This window comes from Corvus hawaiiensis, chromosome 1 (genome assembly GCF_020740725.1).
Source record: "Corvus hawaiiensis isolate bCorHaw1 chromosome 1, bCorHaw1.pri.cur, whole genome shotgun sequence".
Taxonomy (NCBI): Eukaryota; Metazoa; Chordata; class Aves; order Passeriformes; family Corvidae; genus Corvus; species Corvus hawaiiensis.
The window spans coordinates 41,874,677-41,897,158 of NC_063213.1; the positions used below are offsets into that span (position 1 = coordinate 41,874,677).

Consider the following 22,482-nt stretch of genomic DNA (forward strand, 5'->3'; position numbering starts at 1 on the left):
TTGTGAGCTTATTCACTGGAGAAACTGTTGGAAGAAATTGGCTCTCTTGTTTTCCAGATGATCTGTTGAATATGTGATGAAAGGGAACATGTTGCCCCCTGGCCACTGGCACACGAAAGGAATGGCTGCAAGGATTACAAGTGGGCTCTGGGCCATATGGTGTGTAGGCTTATTGTAGGAATTTAGCATCTTTTAGACTCCTACTTTCCTGTCAAAGTGGTTGAAATTAGCCACTGAGCTTCCTCTCTGAAGACTTCGGAAGCAACATGGTGATTGTATAATTTTTTGCCATTGAAAAAATCTGATTAAAAAATTATATTAAAATAACATAAAAGCTATATATCTGCTCATCATAAAGAAAAGAAGAAGTAATTATAGGAGGTGCTTTCACAAACTGGGATATTTATTGGAAGCTGTAGCTTCCAATAAATGAGCTTAGCATTACAGAAATGAGCATATATTACAGCATGCAAGCTTACTGTTATGAAGGTTTAAAATAGAGTTCAGAAGCTTAGCCAGTTTAAGCCACATAGTAGTACTCCATTATCCTTCCAGAGAATGGTACAGAGTACATATGACTGCCATACAAAAACATAATCTTATTTGCTATTTAGCTATTTCTAGAAACCCAATATTATATTAGGATGTCTGCAAATATTACAAATGCTGTTTTGTGACTGAAACAATACATCAAGTAAAATAATATAGTACTGCAGTCTATACCTGATGAAAGGCTTCCAGCCTCCAGACAGTTGTATCAGAAATGAATTTATTTTAAATGTATAATGTATAATTTAAATGTATAATATGTTCATGTTTTATTGATACTCAGTCTGGAGAGGATATAAATTGTCAATCGGGATTGTAGACAAAACTGAATGAGCATAGACAGGTGTGGAGGGGGGCATTAAACAGGGCACAGCTCCTTATCCACTGATGCAAACAGCACATGCTTGGCATTTCATTTCAGTTGAAAAAGTTTCATGTAGCAATCAACAATATTATCTATCCATCTGTACTAGTGTTCTGAATTCTTTTAATGGACCTTCAATTGTCTACCAAAATACCTTCCCACACTGTTCCCCATCAAAAGGTGGAGTTCAGCTCCACAGACCCTAAAATCAAGCTTGTTTTGGCTTTAACAGGGGTTTTGCAATATGCCCTACTATTCTGCATCCCTAACGGTGAAGGGAGGTAATCAAGCCATCTATTCATTCAGACTACAAAAAGGTATATACTGGCTGTGCACTAACTTTGTGGCCTCTGCTGGAACATACACAGGCACAAGTTTAAAGCTATGAACAGGAGTAATTTCTGGAGCATGCTATGGCCTTATACAATCATTTGAGGCCAACTTGGCAACTGAAGGTTTCTTGATTAATGTATGATGTGTAACAACTGCAGCATGTATGCTCTTGTTGCAGGCAGCTTATAGATGCCAGGCATAAAGATTACTCTCCTTTGAAAAGAGTTTGGCCAAATGAAAAAAACAAAAAAAAACCACCAACCATAACACCAACCACAAAACAAACAAACCCCCCCCCCCCACAAACCTAACAAAGAAAAGAAAACAACAAAGAAAACCAAACCATCCCAAAAATAAACACACAAAAGTAGAGGCATACATCAACATGAGGGACAGCACAGAGCAATTGACAGCCATTGTATTATTCCCTATTATCGATGCTTGGGAGATGCTCAGGAGAAGAAAATGTCATACAGTGGGAAGCAAAGTGGACAGCAGTTTAATATCAAGCACACAGGTAGCTTAATTATACCAGGGAAGACCACATGATGTCCAGACTTACAAGCACCAAAGCAGCAGACTTGACTTGACATCTGTGTGCTATCACAGAGAGCGTTTGAGGGGAACAGGTGCCCACGGCTCCTAAGAGTATTGACAGCGGAGGAAGGGCTGGGAGAGATCAAGGGGCAGGTTTTATGAGTTAGGCTGAAAGTGCCAATCTGCATGCTCTGGAGTGTTCCTAGCACTATTCCCTGGGCAACTGATAAGATCACAGTGAAGAAACTGGTGTAGGGAAGAGCTCAAATGTATTTTGAGAGGAATAACTTCTGGACTGAATAGAGTTCATACTGGTACAGGAGTCATAGGGGAAGGGAGCAAGGGGGATAATCAATCCATGTGCAACCTTCTGAGATATGGAAGAAGCCACACTTGCCACTCCATGTGCTCGTGCAGCGTCTCTCTTTTATTTCATGTGGAAAAAAACCCTAAAAGAATGTTAAGATTCTTCTATAGACTATGATCAAATGCTAAAAGTAGTAATAATATATGCTCTCTCTCAAAGAAAGTTTGTTTGACTTGCAATTACATTCTATGATCACTGACTGATCTGTTTTAGGTTATGGGAAAGGCTGGTATGGCAGAGATAATATTTACCACGTTCTAACCATACTCAAGGGCTTGGTGAACCCGGAAACAAAAGTGATAAAGAACAACAGAAATCTGCAAGGAAGAACAAGTAAGAAATACGGTGCATAGAAATGGTCTGTTCCTCTCCTTAGACACATTTAAATACAGAAACATACAACATTTTGATTACTGGACATACAGAAAGGTATGTCAGGAATCAAGTACAATCAATCCGAATTCCTCTTAGGACTGAAGATGACTAAAGAGTGAAAAAGACTCTAAGATGTTGAGGCATGAACTACAACTGAGGCAAAAAAGAGATAGAGAAAAAAAATCAAAACAGGCAGTTAGGCAGAATCAGCCAAAGACAGTTGTCCTTATGTCAAGCATAGACACAGAGAAGAACAAATTTTACTAGAATACCTTAATTTATTGACCATGGCTTCTTACTACAAAGCATTCATCAAAATTATGAGAGTCAAATAAGCCTTTTCTCACCACAGGAAATGATAAATAGCTTGATTTTGCAATGGTAAGTACAAATGTAATTTTCTTTTAAAGCTGAACTACAAGAAAATTAGGCAATATGAAATTAAGTAATTAACAAGAGATTCTCACACTCTCCATTTCTACACTCTCCATGTAGTAAATAAATAAATAAATAAAATCAGGAATACTGACACTGGGGCTATGTAGCTAGCACTGGTTATTTCAGGCACACAAAGTTTAATAACTGCCTTCTGAGCATGTTTTTGGTCCGCACACAGTGAGAGGACAAATATGCTGAGTGATGGTCAATAGCTCAAATTCAATTTTAACCTGTGGTAAGAAGTGACAAGATTGATAGTAATGTGCCATCCATTCTCATCAGTCACACTTAGTCCTCAGACTTCTATTATTCACAAATCCTGCTATACAATCAAAGAGAGAGAACTACCGAATTATTTGTTAAAACTGACACCATAAATTACGCTCCCATATAAAAAGTTACCAAGCAGCCATTTAAAGAATTAGTGTGTACATTTTGGTAACTTTTGACCAGGTTAACAACCACTCTAGTTGGAAGTTCTTAGACATTTTATATCTGAGAAGTTAAACTTGAAAAAGCATCATTTATTGCCACTACAAAGTGAAGTCTTGTATTTCTGGCCCACAAAACCCTCCAATACTTCCTTTATCTTTTTTTTCTTCCCCTCCCCCATATCACCTTTTGACATAATCAGAAAAGCTTGCAGAGGCATAGCTAAAGCGACAGCCTTGGAGTAGTGTTTCCACGCTGGAAGGTCAGCAACAGTGACCAGCATCAACGCCAAGAGCCCCAGAAAATTAAATGGGGTACAGGTGCTATACCTTGGCAACCAGCTGGACTCACACACCAAACTTCTGCTCTCTTGGTACAAGCAAGGCATGCAGTTGCCTTGTTCCTTTTCAGCACACGAAGTCCCTTTTAATTTACACATGATTTTCATGGAATTTCTATCACCTTTTAACATTAAATGTTATTAAGTTCGTGTTTTAGGAGACGTGAATAATTATATTATTGCTGTGCAGAAATTCCAAAATACTAACACAACACTGCATTCAGAAGAGTGGGTTACATTCCCAAAACATCCTGTCTAGACAATTATGCAAAACCATGGCCCACGGAGGTATTTCCTAGCATAACCTGGTGGCCCTTGCTCTGAGTCAAGACAGCTCAAACACAGCTATGAAAGTCACTCTTTCAATAGCACCCAGCAGTAAGTGGGGAAACCTGGAAGTAATCTGACAAATGATATATAATCCCTCATATATATGCCCAGCATGGAAAGGTGCCTAGATTCGCAGAGTTTCTGTTTGGGATGGTGTACAAGACAAAGACTGTACCTATAATAGTAAATTAAACATGCCAGGACTGTCTGCTGGCACTAAGGCCAGCTGGCTCAGAACAGCCTGTGTCCATACTCCCTTACCCTTCAAAGTATACAACTGTTGGACAGGAATCTCTTTCTTCTTTGCCTCCCTTCTCCTAAGGCACACTCAGAATTTGTTCAGGAGAATACCAGAGGATGATGTACAAAGCCTTTCCAGATGGTTCTAATAAGTTAGTAATATTAATAACTACAGTTCAAAAATGCGTTCTGGAGTTGATAACTTTGTCCATATAAACCTGAGTGACACGGCCAGAGGGCTCATGCCCCTTTGTAACAAGCAGGGGAAGAACACAAACAGATAAACAAAGGGAGGTAACTGAAGGGTCTAGGACAAACCATGAACCACCACAAGGGATGGACATCTTGTTACCAAAAATATTAAATAGCTAGTTTTCATAGTACTTAGGAAGAAAGAATGGAAGCTATCAGAGCAAGAAAGATGCTCTCAGCTTCAGGTACCCAAAATATTTTTTGTTTGTCTCAATGCTATTGCTATTTTAGGTAACTACCATTACAAGGAGTACTTTTCCCAAATCCTGCTGCAAACAATCTACAGACTAAATGCAACTACAGTTCAGTGGTTGATCTAGATACAAATTCTTGCCACTTATAACCCAGTGAAGTCCCCATGAATACACTCAGTTTTCTCCCTAATTTCAACATTTATCCAGATTACTTGGTTAATATAGTCTCTTTTAGTTTCTGCGGTATGAAAAGGCCGCTGCTGCGTCACATGCTCTATTACTGGCATTTTTAATGACTAACAGGTTCACCAACCACAAGGTATAAATAAAGTTTTTTGCTTAAACATATGACTACTTACAACATGAGTGTTTATACAAGAACAAACTGGCAGCAGAGGTGCTCTTGTTAAATTTATCCTCTGGATCGGTTACTTCAAATTGGATAGCAATTTAAAAGCTATTTTCAAAAGCTTTTTCAGGACTATTTACTTCTTACATGAGGAATCATGTGGCTGTTTAGGAAAGAAAGTATCTCTTTTAAACTGTACTTGGATCCTCAGCAACAGGACATCTCTCTCCTACTGCTACCCTTACCTAAAACAATGTTGAAGTTTCTCTGCCTGCTCTCACTAAACTGTAATTAAATAATAAAATTTTACTTTAATAATAAAATTACTGCAGCAAGCCACTCAAGTGAAAGTCAGAAGCATTAACTCTTAAGGCTTCAATTTAAGAGAACCAAGGCTTCACAGTATGGAAGGGACCAAACTGTCCACAAATGAAATTAAAATGGTTTATAAAATTAACGGACAGCAAGAAACAACTGGGTTTTTTTTACATATACATTTGATCAAATTGAAGGAAGAAAAACCAAAACCCACCAAAACTATGCAAAAACTGTATTCCAGATTGATCAATATACTCAAGCTTAATGCATAGACCTTCAAAGAGTCTCTTTGAGATCTCAGGTTAGGTTTTGGTTTGGGTTTTTTTAAAAACAAAAATTCTAAACAGAAGAAACATTGTTTAAAAAAACCCAAGTTCATAATTTTTTAAACTTTATTCTTAAACTTTGTAAACTTTTAAAGAAATTTCAACACCAAATGACATGTATATGATATTAACCCACATGCACTTATTTGACAGACTTTCAGATTATTTGTCAAGAAAAAAATCACCACATAAATATTTTTTTAATGTGGTCTATATGCTGAACTAATGTCTCCCAACCTTTTAGCTATACATCCCTCAAATAATTTCTTCTTTGGTGAAAGATGCTTCTATTTTCCATCTCAGGAAAGCCACTCCGGCCTCTTAAGAATCATCTTCTGAAACTCAGTACAGTGGCCTGTGACATGACTGCAATGAGCCAATACAGGTCCAGACTTTTTATTTGTGCGTTCAATGCTAGTTCTTTATGTAACCTACACAGTGCTCAGTGTGTCATCAGCAAGGCCTTTTTTTGAAAACTGAATACCACTGCAAGGCAATTAAAGTTTAAGTGTATAATTTACTCCCTTTCTGTTGATCTATTTAGTTACTGCTTTTAGAAGAAAATGAAAGGACCAGAATGTTTACTGCTCTGATATAAAAGAATATTTTGAGTAGTAAGTGCGGGGGTTATTTAAACTATTTACTACCATTCTGGCATGCCAGGGAAAGAGCGCTAGTGCAGACAGGGATCCTCCTTCATGCAGACCAGGAGTCACACCACTGCTAATAACAGAGGGTTGGGAATTCTGCAGGATGGCTCTCAGGTTAAGTGTTGATCGATCTCTTCCTGTACTTGGCATTGGATGTGTCTGAGTATGTGAAACAGGTTATATGTTTTGGGGGGATTTCAGCTGCATCTATTTAGAAAGTCTTAAGGTGCTGGCTGGCTCGGTTTTTATTCAAAAGGAAAGGTGATAAATCCAAAGGAGTCCAGTAGCTTCCAAGTGTGTAAAAAAACCCCAATTAAATTGTTCAGTATAAAAAAAAGAGTTCTTCAAGACTGTATATACACTTCAGTAAAACAAGCAAGTGGAAGCACTTAACAGTATTAAACTTCGCTGTTATGAAAAGACAACAGTCAGCCAATTTCATTTATTCAAAGTCTAAATATAAAACAGTGCAATCCAGGTGATAAAAATAGTTGCATGCTGCTCAAATGAAGTGGTTCTGTAAAATTTTCAATCAAAGATTTAATTAGTGAATTTAAATGTCAGGCCAAAAATTAAGTCATTTCAAAAAGGGCAAAAGTTGCGCACATCCCCTCCATGGCTTCTCTAAGTTCAAGCTCCAGTTTCAATCAGTTACCTGCAAACACAAGCCATATTCTGCTCTAACAAGAAACACTGTACCTGGTTTATTAAGGTATAACAAAAGCAAAATTTGCAATGAACATGTTTATATATTACATACAGGCAAACTCACAGGATGTGAGCCAACGACCATACACTGTCTGTTTTTAAACTGCATCTCACCTTCATTGTTTCAGAGCACAAGAAGGATAGAAACTGAAACTTAGGTTCTTTTAATGACCGACTCAAAAAAATGCTGGACTATTTATGCTTTTCAACAAGAAAAAAAACAAACCCAACCTCAAAATAACAAACAAAATACATTTTAATTATCACAGAATTCCAGAACCAGCAGAGGTTGGCAAGGTTCTCCGGAGGACATCTTCCCCAAACCCCCAGCTCAAGTAGGGCCACCTCCAGTCAGTTGCCCTGGACTGTGTCTGTGTTTGAGTAACTCTGAGGACAGAGACTCCACAACCTCCCTGGGAAAGCTGTGCCAGTGCTTGGTCAACCTCACAGTGATAAAAGTGTTTTCTGATGTTCAGACAGAGCCTCCTGTGTTTCACTTTGTGCTTGTTGCTTCTTGCCCTGTCATTGGGCACATCTGAAAAAAGCCTTCACCTTACACCTTCTCAGTACTTATACTTCACTTGTGTAAGATCTCCCTGAATTTTCTCCTCTCTACAGAATTTCATTTTACAGAAGCTGTACAGCAGATGCCATCAGAAATGATGCTGTACAACATATGTTTATCTTGCCTCCAAAAATATCTTTTGGGTTAAGGTAAGTTTCCTGTCCAATAAAATCATTGAAACCAAAAAATTTGAAGAGGTAAAGAAGTTAGCTACAATTAGTTGACATTTCCCCAACACACTACTTAGGTTTTGGACTTTCTGGGATTTTTTCCTTCAGGAAGAACTAAGGAATAAAGAAGCAAAATGGACACCAGCTGAAGGCTTGCCTACATATAAACCTTCACTGTTGAAGAAAAACACATAATTTAAGACTACTTTTAGCTAAAACAGTCAAAAAGTTGAAAGAACACTTAGAAACAAGGTTTACATTGATTCAGTTTAAACTCAATAGACTTAATATAACCCTAAATAAGACGGAAACTAAAGAATTAAAAAAAAAAAAAAAAATCTATCTGGACACATCTTAATTAAAATCAGTTTAAAACTAATTCAACCAATTCATCAACTTTTGTAGCCTGCATATTTAGAAAGAGCTGATGATTCAAGTCACTGTATCAGGGGTATGAAAGAACACGTAGCAGAAGCTGGAAGAGCATAACGCTTGCAAGCCAACTGTTTTGCTAAAGGGTGAGTGAAATAGGCAAAATTAATCTGTAAATTCAGCAGAAATTTTAGGGCTGAATGGCATTTACTCTTGAGAAATGGATACTACAACACATATAAGCAGCATGTTTTCCTTTTTCTATTTAATAGACAAGATTTTTTTTTGGTTTTTTTGTTTAATTTTTTGTTTTAAAACTTGCTTCCAACAAATTCAGCAAAGATTGAAAAGCAGTAACAGCAACTACTATGCAATTGAGTCTTCTCCCCATTACTTATCACACTGCACTGCTATTTCCAATTCCATTTCGTGTCAATCGATACACTGCCAGAAAGAATGCCTATTTTGTAGCCTTTGTAACTGCTACAATATAAATGCTGAAGTTACTTATCTATATCTTTGATAATCATCTGATTAAACATTTTATTGTTCAAAAACAATTGTCTTTCTGCCAGACATTTTTTCCCCTTTTCATATTTGCATTAAGCAAGCTCTAATCAGTTTGGCAGTTTGTACAACGTAGCATTCACCACACTTCTACAACACATCCATTTATTCCAGAAAAAAATGCCTTTCCTCTATTTTTTTCTTAGTAACTCAGTGTAAATGGCTACTAAAATCTGACATTATCAGTGCCCCTTATGATAAGAAAAATGAAAGCATATCCTGAAGTAAATTAATAACCCAGCTAGATGGCTTCTGTAGTTGGACAGTCTCACATCGCTGTGCTACTTACTAATCATCTCCGCGTGTTTTCTCTTTGAAACATTTCTTCTATCGCTGAGCTATAACAAACAAACCATGTATGATTATGCCACTGCACTAACAATTACGAGTTGACCCTTTTCCATTTTGCTTGTTAAAATCTGCATTAGTCATGTGGAAAGCTACTAAGCCATACAGAATCTAAAAATGTTACAGGAACGTATGGAAGTGTTTAGGACCGAAAACAAGGCATTTAAGCACTTATATGTTTCTTAGCCACAGGACTATAATGCATTTGAAATAACAGACTTAACAAACAAGTGGTCTCTTGCCAGTTAAGTACTAAACTGCCCTTCTACAAAGAAATAATATCCAAACACCTTAGCCAGGAATTTATGAATTGTCATGGAAAAAATCATTCCCTTGACATAAACCACTAATGCAAGTTTATTTTTACTTCTTCAAGTCTTAAAAGTAACAATTCTATCATTTTGCTGTGCTTTGTACAAATTTTTGGCGTATTTATAATATAGTCTGTCTAGTAGAGTTACATCAGTTACTAATTTAGTCCAGAAATTGCATCAAATTAACATCCTAAATAATTTTTAAAAACCCAAACAAATGGCACCCACCCACTTCACTGGAATATTAGCAACAAACAAATCACTAAACATAGATTGGATGTTTTCATGTGAATCAGGAAAAAGTCAGTTTGACAGTGCAGGAAAGAACAGCAATGTGAGTATAAAGATGTTTACTGCTGTACCAAAATTAACTAAAAGTTCTCAAGGCTATGAGACACTTTCAACCAGTAATTTTCAAATAGCACAGGAGGTAAAAACGAATCCTATCGGGGGGTAGCAGGTGGAATGAAGGGCATGCATTCTATGCAATTAAAATCTTTGAAATCCACAGTAAAATCTTAATCTTGAAGACTCTAGGATGAAAGTGGTTATGTAAATTGAACAAAGTCAGTCCCAGATTTTGGGACAGGCCCATTGTTTTCTGGGATATAGAACTGCATTGTTGCACACAGCTGACCATCTCCCTTAAAAAGCCATGCAGCTACCAGGAATACAAACAAATCCAACCTTCTAATTTATAGCAATATTTGCATGTTTCTGCACTCTTTCTTTGGGTGCTGAGCTGCTTACAATTCCCCAAGCCCAGAGGTAAAAAATTAAAGTTATCTTTAAAACCACCATGAGATACATGGCGCACCGAACAACCCTAGGAACTCAGAAGTCCTGGTACAGACTGCAAACCCCTCAGGTGAGACGATAAGGTCAGGTCAGAGTGCAAAAGGAGTCACATACAAGGTAACACTACAACTGCTACAAGTAACCAGCAACATAAAAGAATTAGGATGTGTTGACAAGAGGAACTCTAGTTTAAAGTATTTCCCTTCAGCACTGGAGGAGGAGGAACCCAGTCCTGGTAAGTTCTGTAAATACTCAGCATGTTTTTACTACAGTGTCCATTAGTGGTATTTATACACAGCGATGACCTCATGCTTTAGCACAATGAATAAACATGAGAGGGAAAAAAAAATATTTTGGTTGTGTATTTATCGGCGTTTGGGCTCATTTAAATACTACTTGAATAACAATTATCTTTCTTAGCTGAGCACAGCATCAGGTTGGCAGACTGTGCTTCACTTCTTCTCAAAGTGACAATTAACCTTGATATCAGTCTGTAAAGTGCTCTGTACTGAGAGCAGAATAAAATTATCATTATCATATAAATCATAAAGATTCTGAAACTGAGATAGCTGTCATCCCTCAGCTGCTTGTATTCAGTAAGGAGCAAGCAGGTTGTTGTAGAACATCTTCAGAATGCGTCGCCCTACAGCCGCCACATTGTGGGCTTCTGAGGCTGCATTTGTAGCTACCTGAAAACGTAACCCCCACATGTATGCCGAAAGACTCACAGTTAATATACATTATTAATTAAATATCACTCAGGGAGTTTTGTGATGCAGAAGGCCATTATACTCGAATCATGAATTTAAATCTGATTTACACTACAGTAATTCCAGACACAAATGAGATTTTCAAGTTGATTATGTGATGCCTATCAGCTAGACAGTATCCCATATCAATGATACTTGTGGTCACCTGACCTTATTCTTCCAAGACTACAGTTTACAAACAAACAAACAAAGAAAGTAACAACAAAAAACCCCCAAAATTAACTTGTTTAATGCTGGATCAAAATTCAAAACAGTCCTCTTGCATTGATGCTTAATCACCGTGTTGATAGACTGTCAAGAAATGTACTCAGACAACTAGAACTGTAGTAGTTGTGTCCACAACAGCTCCTTGAAATCCTATACAAAGTAAATACTTCTTCCCTTCTAGGCTGCCTGGACATGCAGGGAAGGAAGAAAATTGAGTCATCTTCTCTAAAAATTTCCCACCTTCAAACATGTAATGACAAGTGACTGCGAAAATGTTTACAGCCATTTTTGATATGACACTTCATTTTTGTAATGCACACTGTGTGTCAAAGTGTTTTACTGTTCTTGCTGCTACCAACAGGACATTGCTGTGAATAAGACATGGCAGTGAAGCAAGCCCTCTTTTAGAAATATTTTATAGACTGACAGGTCTTATTTTATGTGTAACAGAACACAAATAAACCAACAGCCAATTATGTGGAAGGGCACCTTGGTGTTGGGTTTTTACCCCCAACTAGAGCCAACTACTTTCTCTGAGCCAAACTATAGCAGATCTCACACAAGTACCTCAGGAAAGGGAGACAAAGAACTTGCTCTTTGTACCCGTGGCACAAAGTGACTCCAGGGATCGTTTTTGGCAGGCAATGTGGCAGATTGTATGCAGGAGACACAAGAAGCCACAGTTGTGCTTCCGATCCAGCCAGCAATTTGAGTTCTCTGAGAGGTGCAGTGCCAAGAAGTGCACTGCCACGAAGTATTTTGAATGAGCAAGCCCAAGTGTGTCCCATGATGCCTGCTGCAGAGAAATGAACATACTCCAATGTAACATGGAGCAAGGCTAATTTTTCCCCTGTAATCAAAAGCCAGACACTCTTCCAAGAAAGGTTCAGTCATAAATGCCCTGCTTTTCAAGCTATCCAATAAAGTCTGAAATAATGGGAAGATCCGTTTTCACACTAGTGACTCACTCAAAATTACTGTGGACCGCTCAAGCCCAGTTAACTCCAGCCAACAGTTTAACCTAGAACATTTAAAGAATCCCATCCATGGTTACTTCATGCTGCTGCAAAATCTGTCACTGTGTTTACCATAGTGATTCTGAAACCAATATTCCTATTAATCCACCCTGGCTGCAAGCCCCAAATTTAGAAGTTGGGTTTTTTTTAATCCCTGGTTTGAAACCCTAAATGCCACAGCTATGAGCTTAGCAATCAATTATTTATATCAACAAATCTGAAATTGCACACTAGGTAGACATCTAATTTTTCAGTCCTAAACTTCTCTGAAAATTAAATGCGCTACATTCCAGCCATCTTCTCTGGAAGGGTTATAACATGCCTAATTTTGTGGGCAATACATATATGTATCCTGTTTATGCTATCTAAGATAGCAAATAATGAGACCGTAGAGAATTTTAAAATTCTCTGGATCACATTTATGGTAAAATGACCATATAGTTGACATCATATAGTTATCCCAAGCATACCTTCATTATCTTTAAAAAATATTTATCTATTTAGCTCAGAAGTATGAAATCCTAAATACTGCCTTCTTATGTGTAAATAGACTAATCATAAACCAGTGTAATAACACACTTAAAAATAAAAGCCACTTTGAAATTAGAACACCTTAAAGTGCAAAATCCAGTTTGTTACCATAGATTTTATACATTACCCACAGAATTATGATATATGCAGAAGATACTGCACTGCTGTCATAGAAAGAACAGAACCTCCTCTGACAATTTTAAAGTTATAATAGAAAGGATAAAAATCTCTATTAGATTTATGATGTGCGTCTTCAGTGATGTTTACCGCCAATACCTCCCAAACGAAAGTTAAATCAAACATCAGCTAATCTTGCAGAAGTAAAAAGCCCTCCTCCCCCAAAACCCAATGTGTACTGAAAATGAGGCAATCATTTTGAAAGAATGAAATTATTCACTACTTCTCCACTGAATAACAACCTTATTTTCTGATAAAGACATTTCACTATGAAGTCACTGCTGAATTTTATACAAAAAGACTGCCTACAGCAAGATAATCCAGAATAAATGACTTTAAAAGCTTTAAAATTCTATAGGAGGCTATAGGAAGCTCCAAATTCCATAAAAGTTACAGTAAGATATAAACAATTTTAAAACCCAATACAACAGTAACACCCAAACCAGAAAAAACCTTTAGAAATTTAAGGTTTAAGTTGTCAGCTGTGTCGTTACTCCAAAAGTAATTGCTGTAACTGTGTACAGCTTATTCTTCAAATATAACTCAATCTACTAAATTGAACACAAACCCTTGTATTTCAGTCTTACTTACAGAATCACCATCTTGGCCTCCACAATATTTACAACATTAAAAGGCTACAAGTGTCATGAAAGCATATTATCACTCACCTATAGCCCTCTCTAGGCACAGTATGCATCTCAAATTAATAAAGGCCACATAAATATGGCTTTTGTGCCAACAGACAGTAAATTACATATTTGACTACATATTTCTCTCTAAAAAAACTCAGAATGTTAACATTAATCAGAGGAAACTTCAGATTCTGGCATACATTTGACTATCGCATAAAAGGTAATATTTAAAATACATAATGCCTTACCACACAAACACGAGCTGCCATATGTGAGGCACTGCTAAGCATGGTTTCTATTAAGCCAATACACAGTAACTGGCTTCTTTCCAAGCAACATGGAAGTATTTAAAAACCTTGTTTAATCCAATTCCACAGCCTTGAAACAAAAATAACTTAAACTGTTGCAAGAACTGTTAAAATGAAAAATTAAAGGCATGTAAATAAGTGGAAAAAAAATTGTCAGAGAAAATGAAAACAAAGATTATTTCAAGCAGATATCTTAATTGTAATTAGTAACATTCGGCATGTTTATGATATGATTCAAAGCTGCAGCCAATTAGATACCCCAAAAAGCTTGTAACAAAGCTGCAAATGTGTAACTACGGCATAAATAAGTTTTATTGCACACCAAGAAAACAGCACCCAGATCAATTTCATAGTTTGTTTCCAAAGTGCTGCAAAGCATGCTCTATTACTAGTTCATGACTTTTTAGTCCTGAACTGCAGCTTTTCTACCAGGAGATTTTGGAAAACAATTTCATTAAATTCAGTCTACTAATTGTTAATCTGTACACATTCCATATATATCAAGAGCAAAAGAAAAATTACAGTATTGCCTTAGACTGTCATGATTATGCCAAAAACCCCAAAACAGAACCAGCAACAACAAAAAGTCAACACAAACAAACAATACCCCCCACCAAAAAAAAAAAAAAAAAAAAAAAAAAAAAAAGTGCACTGAAAGTTAATAGCTGTTAAAAAGCTGCACAGTTGTGGTACTGCAACTGAGAAAGACTGATTTTTTTTTTTTTAAAGTAGATTTCCAAGGAGAGGGGAAAACACTATTTTTTTTTTTTTTTTTAAGGAGTAAGAAGTACACATTAGCATTCAGGAAATAACATGACTTTGTGAGATGCTCTTTTAAAGTTTTCTTTAAAAAGATCTAAGTATTACAGAGAGGAGCAGAATTCAAATTCTGCTCAAATGTGGTTTACTGAAGACAACAGTATTAGGCACTTAGGAGATTGTGCCATTTATTTAAGAAAACAAATACTTCATTATGCTGTCAGTCCCAACCAACAGACAAAATATCTTCCATTCCCTCATTTATTCAATAATGAGTAAATTACTAAAGGGTAATGAGCTGCTAATAAAAGTGTGTTTTTTACATGATTATCATGAAATGGCAGCGTCTGCTTGTTCAGTGCAATAGTACCTACTATGGTCACACTTTCAAATAATTCTCCTCTATCAACTTTCTGTAAAGAAATTGATCCTTACATAGCTTTCATACTAGACATTAGTATACATTTAGGGGAAAAAAAAAAGGAGAAAAACCCCACAGAAATAGGTAACTACATATAAAAACCACACATTCAGGTATTTCTTTGCAAAGTCTCCTAGCAATGATGTAAAGTCTCAGTCAAGGTGGTTTTGCTTCCCTTGCTGGCAAGCAGTGATTGTTTATTTAACACACTTATTTTAGGGGTTGTGGGGCGAGGGGTTTTTTTTTTTGTGTGTGTGTTTTATGAGGACTTTATTGAAGAGATTACAAAAATATGCATATAAAACATCAGTTTTATAATGTAAATCAAATTCTGGCTCATAAGAAAAACAAAAAGCAAAACAAGCAAAAAATCTCTCCTCCTAAACCAACACCTTTCTTTAGCTATTTAGGAGAAGGCAAAAGAAATGTGTATGAAAGTCAGCCTGAAAAATTCTGGAGGTGAAAGCATTGGGGATTGCCCTTGTACAGTGTAGGAGACTGACTTACAAAGACCAGCTGCAACTCAATATTAAACTGCTGGGAGAGAATTTCTCTGTTCAGAATTCCCCACACTAAAAGCATCAGTGTTTCATTTTACCCTTGTTACAGTTCTTCACACCACCTTCCCAAACTTAGAATTTAAGCTGGAGAGATTTAGTTATCTTCCACGCTAAGCACATTGCAAATATCAAGGAACCCTCCCACATCTATCACAGGCTGCTTTTTGAGCACTCTTCTGCCCTTTCCTGGTTCAAGGAACTTGCAATCATCATGACCTCTCCTTATGCCCCAAAATCATCTCCCTGCTTCAGCTGTGCCATAGGATGTGCTCTGACATCTCCCTGACCTTCCAAACCCGCACTCACACAGTGCTTGCTGAAGTACTCTCATTTTTCTCTAACACTAGTTTCTCTTTTCTCCTCCTCCTGGGAGAGAAGTCATCATTCAGAACCTGAGAGAACTGGCAGAAATCATGTGGAGGTATTGTTAAGCTGGGAGGTATTAATGGGTGTTGTCAGACAGTTCCTTACATCGTCATCACTGAGTGAAGTTGCCAGACCTGGCAGGCAGCCAGTGGCAGGTTCCCTTTGCAGCCTTTCTTTTTTTATTGCCTCTCCTGCCTTCATGAAAGTTGCTAACATTTCAAGCCACCAATGGCCACCATACATCCTGAGGCTTTTGAGGGTTGCATGTAATCAATCCTAAAATCACCGCACAACCACAAACAATAACGCAATCAAGCAGATAATGAAAACTCAGTTTATTCAATGAAAAAAAAAAAGTTCAGTGCTCTCTAATAATTATTCATAACAAACCTAGATTTTCAAAGATATCAGATCACTAAAAAAAATTTCAGAGGACCTTCCAAGTACACTGCACCTTGACACATGGAAGATCCATGAAAAGAAACATCTGTATTATTTTTGAAAAACAGATGCTTTGTAAACAATATGACATTGAAAGGTCACATTTACAGTGAAAATAAGCAGGTATTTTTTAAGAAATGTTTTAATATATTTACATATTTCAGAGCTTAAAGCCCAAATTTTGGTTCTGCACTGTCTTAATAGAAAATAACTAAAGGAATGAAAAGTTTGCATATTAAAAAGTAACCTGACACTTTTCATCTAAGGTACTTCAAGGTACCAAGGTAATAAAATCTAAAAACCCCTCCAGTTAAAAAAACTGGCAATCTAATTCAAGTGATAAAATACAGTATGGTTGCTATTATAAAATATAATCCCAGTTTGATTGTTAACTTGCATATCTCTGGGACATGCTTCTTGCTGTTTTTGAAGCAGAAAGTGACTCAAAAGTAAAAAGTAAAGCAGTTGCAGTACTCAAATTTTTCAACCACCCTTATCCTCAATTGTTGATACACCATGGATTTAAAACCAACAGGATTCTGCACCCTAGTATCAACCACTTCTATGCTTATCTTTTTGACTGAGTTTTGCTATTTGCTGTAAATTCTAAAGAGACCTTTGTAAATTCAAAGGTATATACAATGTTCTGTGCCACGTGTTCTCAAGAAGGTTATAGAGGACAAGCAGCAGATCAAAATAAGTCTATACAGGCAGAAGGTAAACTCCACGAGTTACACAATGGGAAGGGAGCCTGAATTCACAGGCTGGAAATGTTCATGAAGAAAAATGTTCAGAGAAAGCATTTCTTACCCCAGTTTTTCATCCTGCTCACACATTAGCATCGCATTCATCACAACCATGTGCCTGTGGCAACAGACTGATGCCTCCCTAAGTCAAACAATCAAAATCACTGAGCACAATTGCAGGGTAGATACTTGCTGTACCTGCTGCTCCAGGTCCCTCCACTTCTCTCCCTCTGCATTTTAGAGCAAGGCTGACCATCTTCTTCCTCCCAGTCTTTCCCTGATACTGTGCTCCCATTTGTTTTCTGTTCCTGAAACTTGTGCCATCTCTTTAGCTTTAAAGTAGCACTAGGTAGGAGTTTTAAACAGGTGGCCCGGAGAATAGTAATTGAAATTGCTGGGATTCACATAATCCCATGGAGTGGTGAAGATCCCATCCTCAACACTTCAGGAAAAACAGAGTCAAAGCAGTATTATTTAACAGAAATGCTGGACTCCATACAGTCATTAATAACACAAGAGATATCCATGAGGCACACTGATCTCTTTCCCTGAGCCACACTGAAAATTTTGCCAATACACTTGGCTCTTCTCAACATTGTCCCAAAAAGAACTGTTTTAAGTATTATCAGTGTGATTAGTTTTCACAAGCAAAATACTTATCACAAGCAAAATGCTAGAATCACCTGTTGGTTGCTTATCAATTTTGCAGATAGTATAAAAAGTAAGGAGTTAACATAATGATTCCAAACAAATGGAAGAGATAAGACTACACGCAGGGTTTTAAACTGATTGTTCTGAAATGAGAGTCATTCTGTCCACTAAGCTGCACAGTCCTTTACAGTGTATTTCTGAGCCTCAAAAGCATTACCTATATTGCTAGAGGGTAAAAGAAATGAAATGTAAAAAACATAATAAATAATACAGAGAAAAATATAAATTAAAAAAATACACAGAAAAGAGAAGAATGGTGAAAAGTACCCTAGAGAACACCAGAAGAAAACATGAAGGAGAAGATAGGTAATATCAGCGACTTAACAGGAAAATTTTGAGCAGTTGCTCCAAGTGGTGTCCACAGAGAGCTGCTATTCACTTCATGCTGGCTCTCCTTGTTTCCAGCTGCTAAGCTCACATTGAAAGAAGCTAAAAATACATTAAATACTTTCAAAATATTATTTTCCCATGTAAGCAATTGGTATAAGCTGCCACAGAGATGTTGTTCTCTTGCCAGTGAGAAGGGAAATAGTATACAAGAAGTTGTATTCTATGAAATCTTTTGTCTTATACACAATGCAGCCAAAAATATGGAAAAGTTTGGAAAGGCATTATTTTAGCTACAATAATTTCCAAATATTCCCCTCTTTCAGCAAGCCAATATATGAAAATGACACTTAAATAGGAGGATCCTATCACCTGTGAGAAAAGCTATACTCTGCGCTACTCAGGAGCATAATATGAGAGCCATTTCTAGCAATCAAGCTTTGATATTTCAGTGAGGGGAAAAAAAAGACTGGAGTGGCAAATGTCTACAATTTAGGCATGTATCTCCTGACAAACTGAAATTTCACAATGCCGCAGATTTAAACATAAATGTACCTGCTTCGCATTCAGGACTGTCCTTGACAGTAAATTCAGCTCAATACAAAAGTAAAATAGGGGGAGGGATGGGACAACACATACTGAGAACCATCCAGCTCTTTCTGTTAAATGTGAAGTACAACAGGCTTTTTTATGACACTCCTTCCTCCAAAAATAGCAATGATTACACTGTTCAACTCCCACACCCCCCCTCCTCAGCTTGACTTTTTTACACGTAGAACATTATACATTTTCAGTCCTGAGGAAGGAGCTTAAGTTTGTGGAGCCAAAAGGACTCTCTCCATAGCCCAGTACCCAAACTACAGAAAAGGAACACCTAGGGAGGCAGGCAACTCTAATTTCTTATGGTATTAAATCTTCTTTTAAAGCCAAAGTGACAGATTTTGTAAGAACTCTGAAACCCACAGCTTTCCAGAGTTTTGGAAAGACGCTGCAAGTCTCAGCAGTGATAACCTGCCAAGGCACATTTGTGAGCAAGACTTTTTTTGTCTTCCAGACAAACACAAAGATTATACAGTCTATTCCCTTCACAGGGTTGAGGCAAGGGAAACGTTAAGATCACAGCTGCTGCAGCAGTGGAAGCTGCAGCTGCCTTGGAGCTTGTAGCCTACCATGCGATTGCAGGATGCTACTGTGCTACACATCCTGTTCCATTTGGGGCTTTTTTCATGAATGGGAGAAACCTGAAGCTTTGGCTGGCTGTAGTTAATGAAAAGTCTTGCAAATCCTCTTGCAATATTCCACCTAAGTTCCAATTCAGCTCAATAGCCTTCCTACCAGAACTTCCTAAGTAGCTGCTTAAGATAGCTGTATTCTTGAGTAATACTTTCTTCACACCTTCTATGACATTTAGTTTTCAGAATTATCACATCCCTATTGCCCAGTCACGATTTATCTTTTATATGAAAGAGTACACACTGTGAAGGCAAGATGGAATCACAACCATTTCAAGTAGCCTACATCTGGAATGAAATTATCTTTATGAAATATGGTTGGGCTTTTTACTAGAAAAAGCTAACATGTCTTTTAATGATGACCTAAATTTCACTAAAACCAGGAAAGGATGTATCGATCCTTTAGGGTAAGATATACCGTACAATAGCTCAGCTTTCCTCATTATTCTGAAGAATCATGCCTGGCTGATGTATTTATTTTGTAATGTTTAACATAACAGAAAACAGATGAAGTTCAAAAATGAACTTGAGAAAAATGAAAGATGAAAACACTGTTTAGACTATGTCAACGAAGCATAAAACTAAATGAAGTGATTCTGTATTGACTATAAAAACATATTTGCTAATAGTAAAGTTACTAATGGTTGTCTATCAAGATCACAACATGAAGTAATTCTGCATCTTAAGAACTGTGTTAAAGCAGCAGACACGTGAAGTTAGATGTAATTTTGTGATTTTGCAAAACAGCATCATGGAGTGTACTTTACTGCTATTTTATCATTAGTGTAAATAATTCAACAAACCCAGGAAACCTCCAGTTCACTCGTTTTTTTTTTTTTAAATTGCAAGTCACCAAAGGGCTTTCTACCAAGACAGCCAATGCTTACTTTACACCTGCTAGCAAAAAAAAAAAAAAAAAAAAAAATCAAATATAATAGTATCTTGTATACTGAAACAACTGCTTTGTCATAAAGAGAAGGCCTCAGAAAACTAGAAAAAATGACACCACTGTAAAAACCTGTAAGCCTTTTACTCTCAGTTCAAAGATTTAAGCATTCTTCTACAACAGACTGAAGTTTCATATTCATCTCAGCATATCAATCCACTAATAGGCATCAGTCACCAACATCGAAGTAAAATCTGCCACATGAAACAGCTTTGATGTGACTGAAGACACACACAGTCGTAAGCATGACAGAACAGCTTAGCTATTAAAATGTTTTATCTAGCAAAAAACTGTTTGTCCTAATTGACTGAAATACTCTTCAAATGCTATTATTGTGAGGCTACTTCACTAAGCAGCACTTTGGTACATAGGCACTTGACTTACATCTTGAGATCCAGCACAACCACATCAAATCTTGTTGGAATATTTTCTTACACACACTTTTGTCAAGAGACCAAAACAATAAAGCTGACTGTCATTTTTACTACCAGTTGCTTAGTTAATTCGATACTGAAACATACTGGGATTCATTACACAAGCTGCATGCAATCAGCCATTTCTATCAATCTTTCTTCTTAGTGCATTAACAGAATGAAACCGACTAACCACATCAGTTGAAATGGGTTGGCAGGACTAGGTGGAAGCTATTCTGCACTGAGCCCAACCTCTCCCCACGAGAGGTGCAGTGGCAGGGACTCCTTTAAACAGCAATGTGCAGCCCTGGCCCATCTCCAACACTGACTGTACATCAAGCTGACAGATAAGAAGCCCAAGACAGCAATCTGAAAACTGTATACAGCCCCAGCCACTAGACAGTGAGGGCTTCAAGGTCTACCTCATCATTCATTTCAAAGCCAATTTTAAACACACCAGAAGTAAACATATCTGACAAAAAAAACCCTCAAAAAAAACCCCAAAAACCAAACCAAAAAAAAACCTCCACAACAAAACAAAAAACCTAAACCAAATCAAACAAGCACATAACCATTATCAGAAAGTCTATATGAGGATACACTCTAATTCAGGAAGTGTCCACTGAATATGGCAATTGATTGCCACAAACACAGTCAGAAAATTACTGTTTGTGTCTATAACATTTTCCTTTGTTCATTATATTCACAGGGTGTTAACAACTTGGAAGAGAAAGGAATCAAATACACCAAGCAACTGCCAGTAAGATTACATTTTACAGAACCAAACAAAATACTATTGATTTAATATCTCAAATGAAGGGTGATTTGATATTTGTCCTGTATCGATTAATGCATCATAGAGTTCATCCATTTATGCCACTACTTTGGTTACCAGAAAGTGTCATATCAATTCCTTATATGTAGGCAACATATTATCTATCAGCTCTTACTCCAAAATTACTAAATAATCAGCACAAAGGAATAGCTAAAATTTACCCCAGTCCCCTATGCAGTTTCCACAGCTCCATACATTTCATTTCCATATTCCAAACGAATAAAATCCAGGTGAACTTACCTACAGTTTGGAGGAGGGTCTAATGTAATTTCTGCAAGTTCTTTCTGAATTCTTAAGAGGAAAAAAAAAAAAGATATTATTAGGACTTCTTTTTTAATCTGTTTCTTTCAACTTTATGAACATTTCTACAGCAATCAATAGTAACAAAATATAATTCTTAGAACTTCTGATTGAAACCCGATGCTATAACGTTTCATGAAACTGTGCAAGAACATGTAGAAGTAAAAATCAAATCTTTTCTGAGAAATGAACCTCCAATATGGAAGAAATGCCTTGAGCAGCCACCTAGAAAATCACACATTTTCCATAGGTCAGGATTCTCAGCTCCTTTGCTCACTTACACAATTACTAAATGTCTCATATACCCTCCTCCTCTATTTTCCCTCCAACTATATGTCTTATAGTTCTTACCCTCCCAAATATTTATCTTCTTAATGTATATTGTACTGGCAGGGCAAAACCCCCCAGCTCAAAGGAAAGTTGCCCAGAATAAGCCCACCCAGGGCCTCACAACCTCCAACATATTGGCGGGCTGATAATCAGGTTCCCCCAAAGGGAAGTGCTCCAGCTCCCTGGTCAGCCTAGGGACCTGCTGCTGGACTTGCTCT

General features: G+C 37.1%; 1 protein-coding gene across 2 annotated transcripts in view; it reads right to left on the reverse strand.

Moving 5' to 3' along the window:
• The window catches only part of LOC125325209 (ubiquitin-conjugating enzyme E2 E2), a 204,393-nt gene that overhangs the window by 169,258 nt on the left and 12,653 nt on the right, over positions 1-22,482 (reverse strand). For both annotated transcript variants that reach the window (XM_048302066.1, XM_048302057.1), the window contains exon 3: positions 21,875-21,925. In XM_048302066.1, the coding sequence (XP_048158023.1) occupies positions 21,875-21,925 (51 nt within the window). The remainder of the gene's footprint in view (positions 1-21,874; positions 21,926-22,482) is intronic.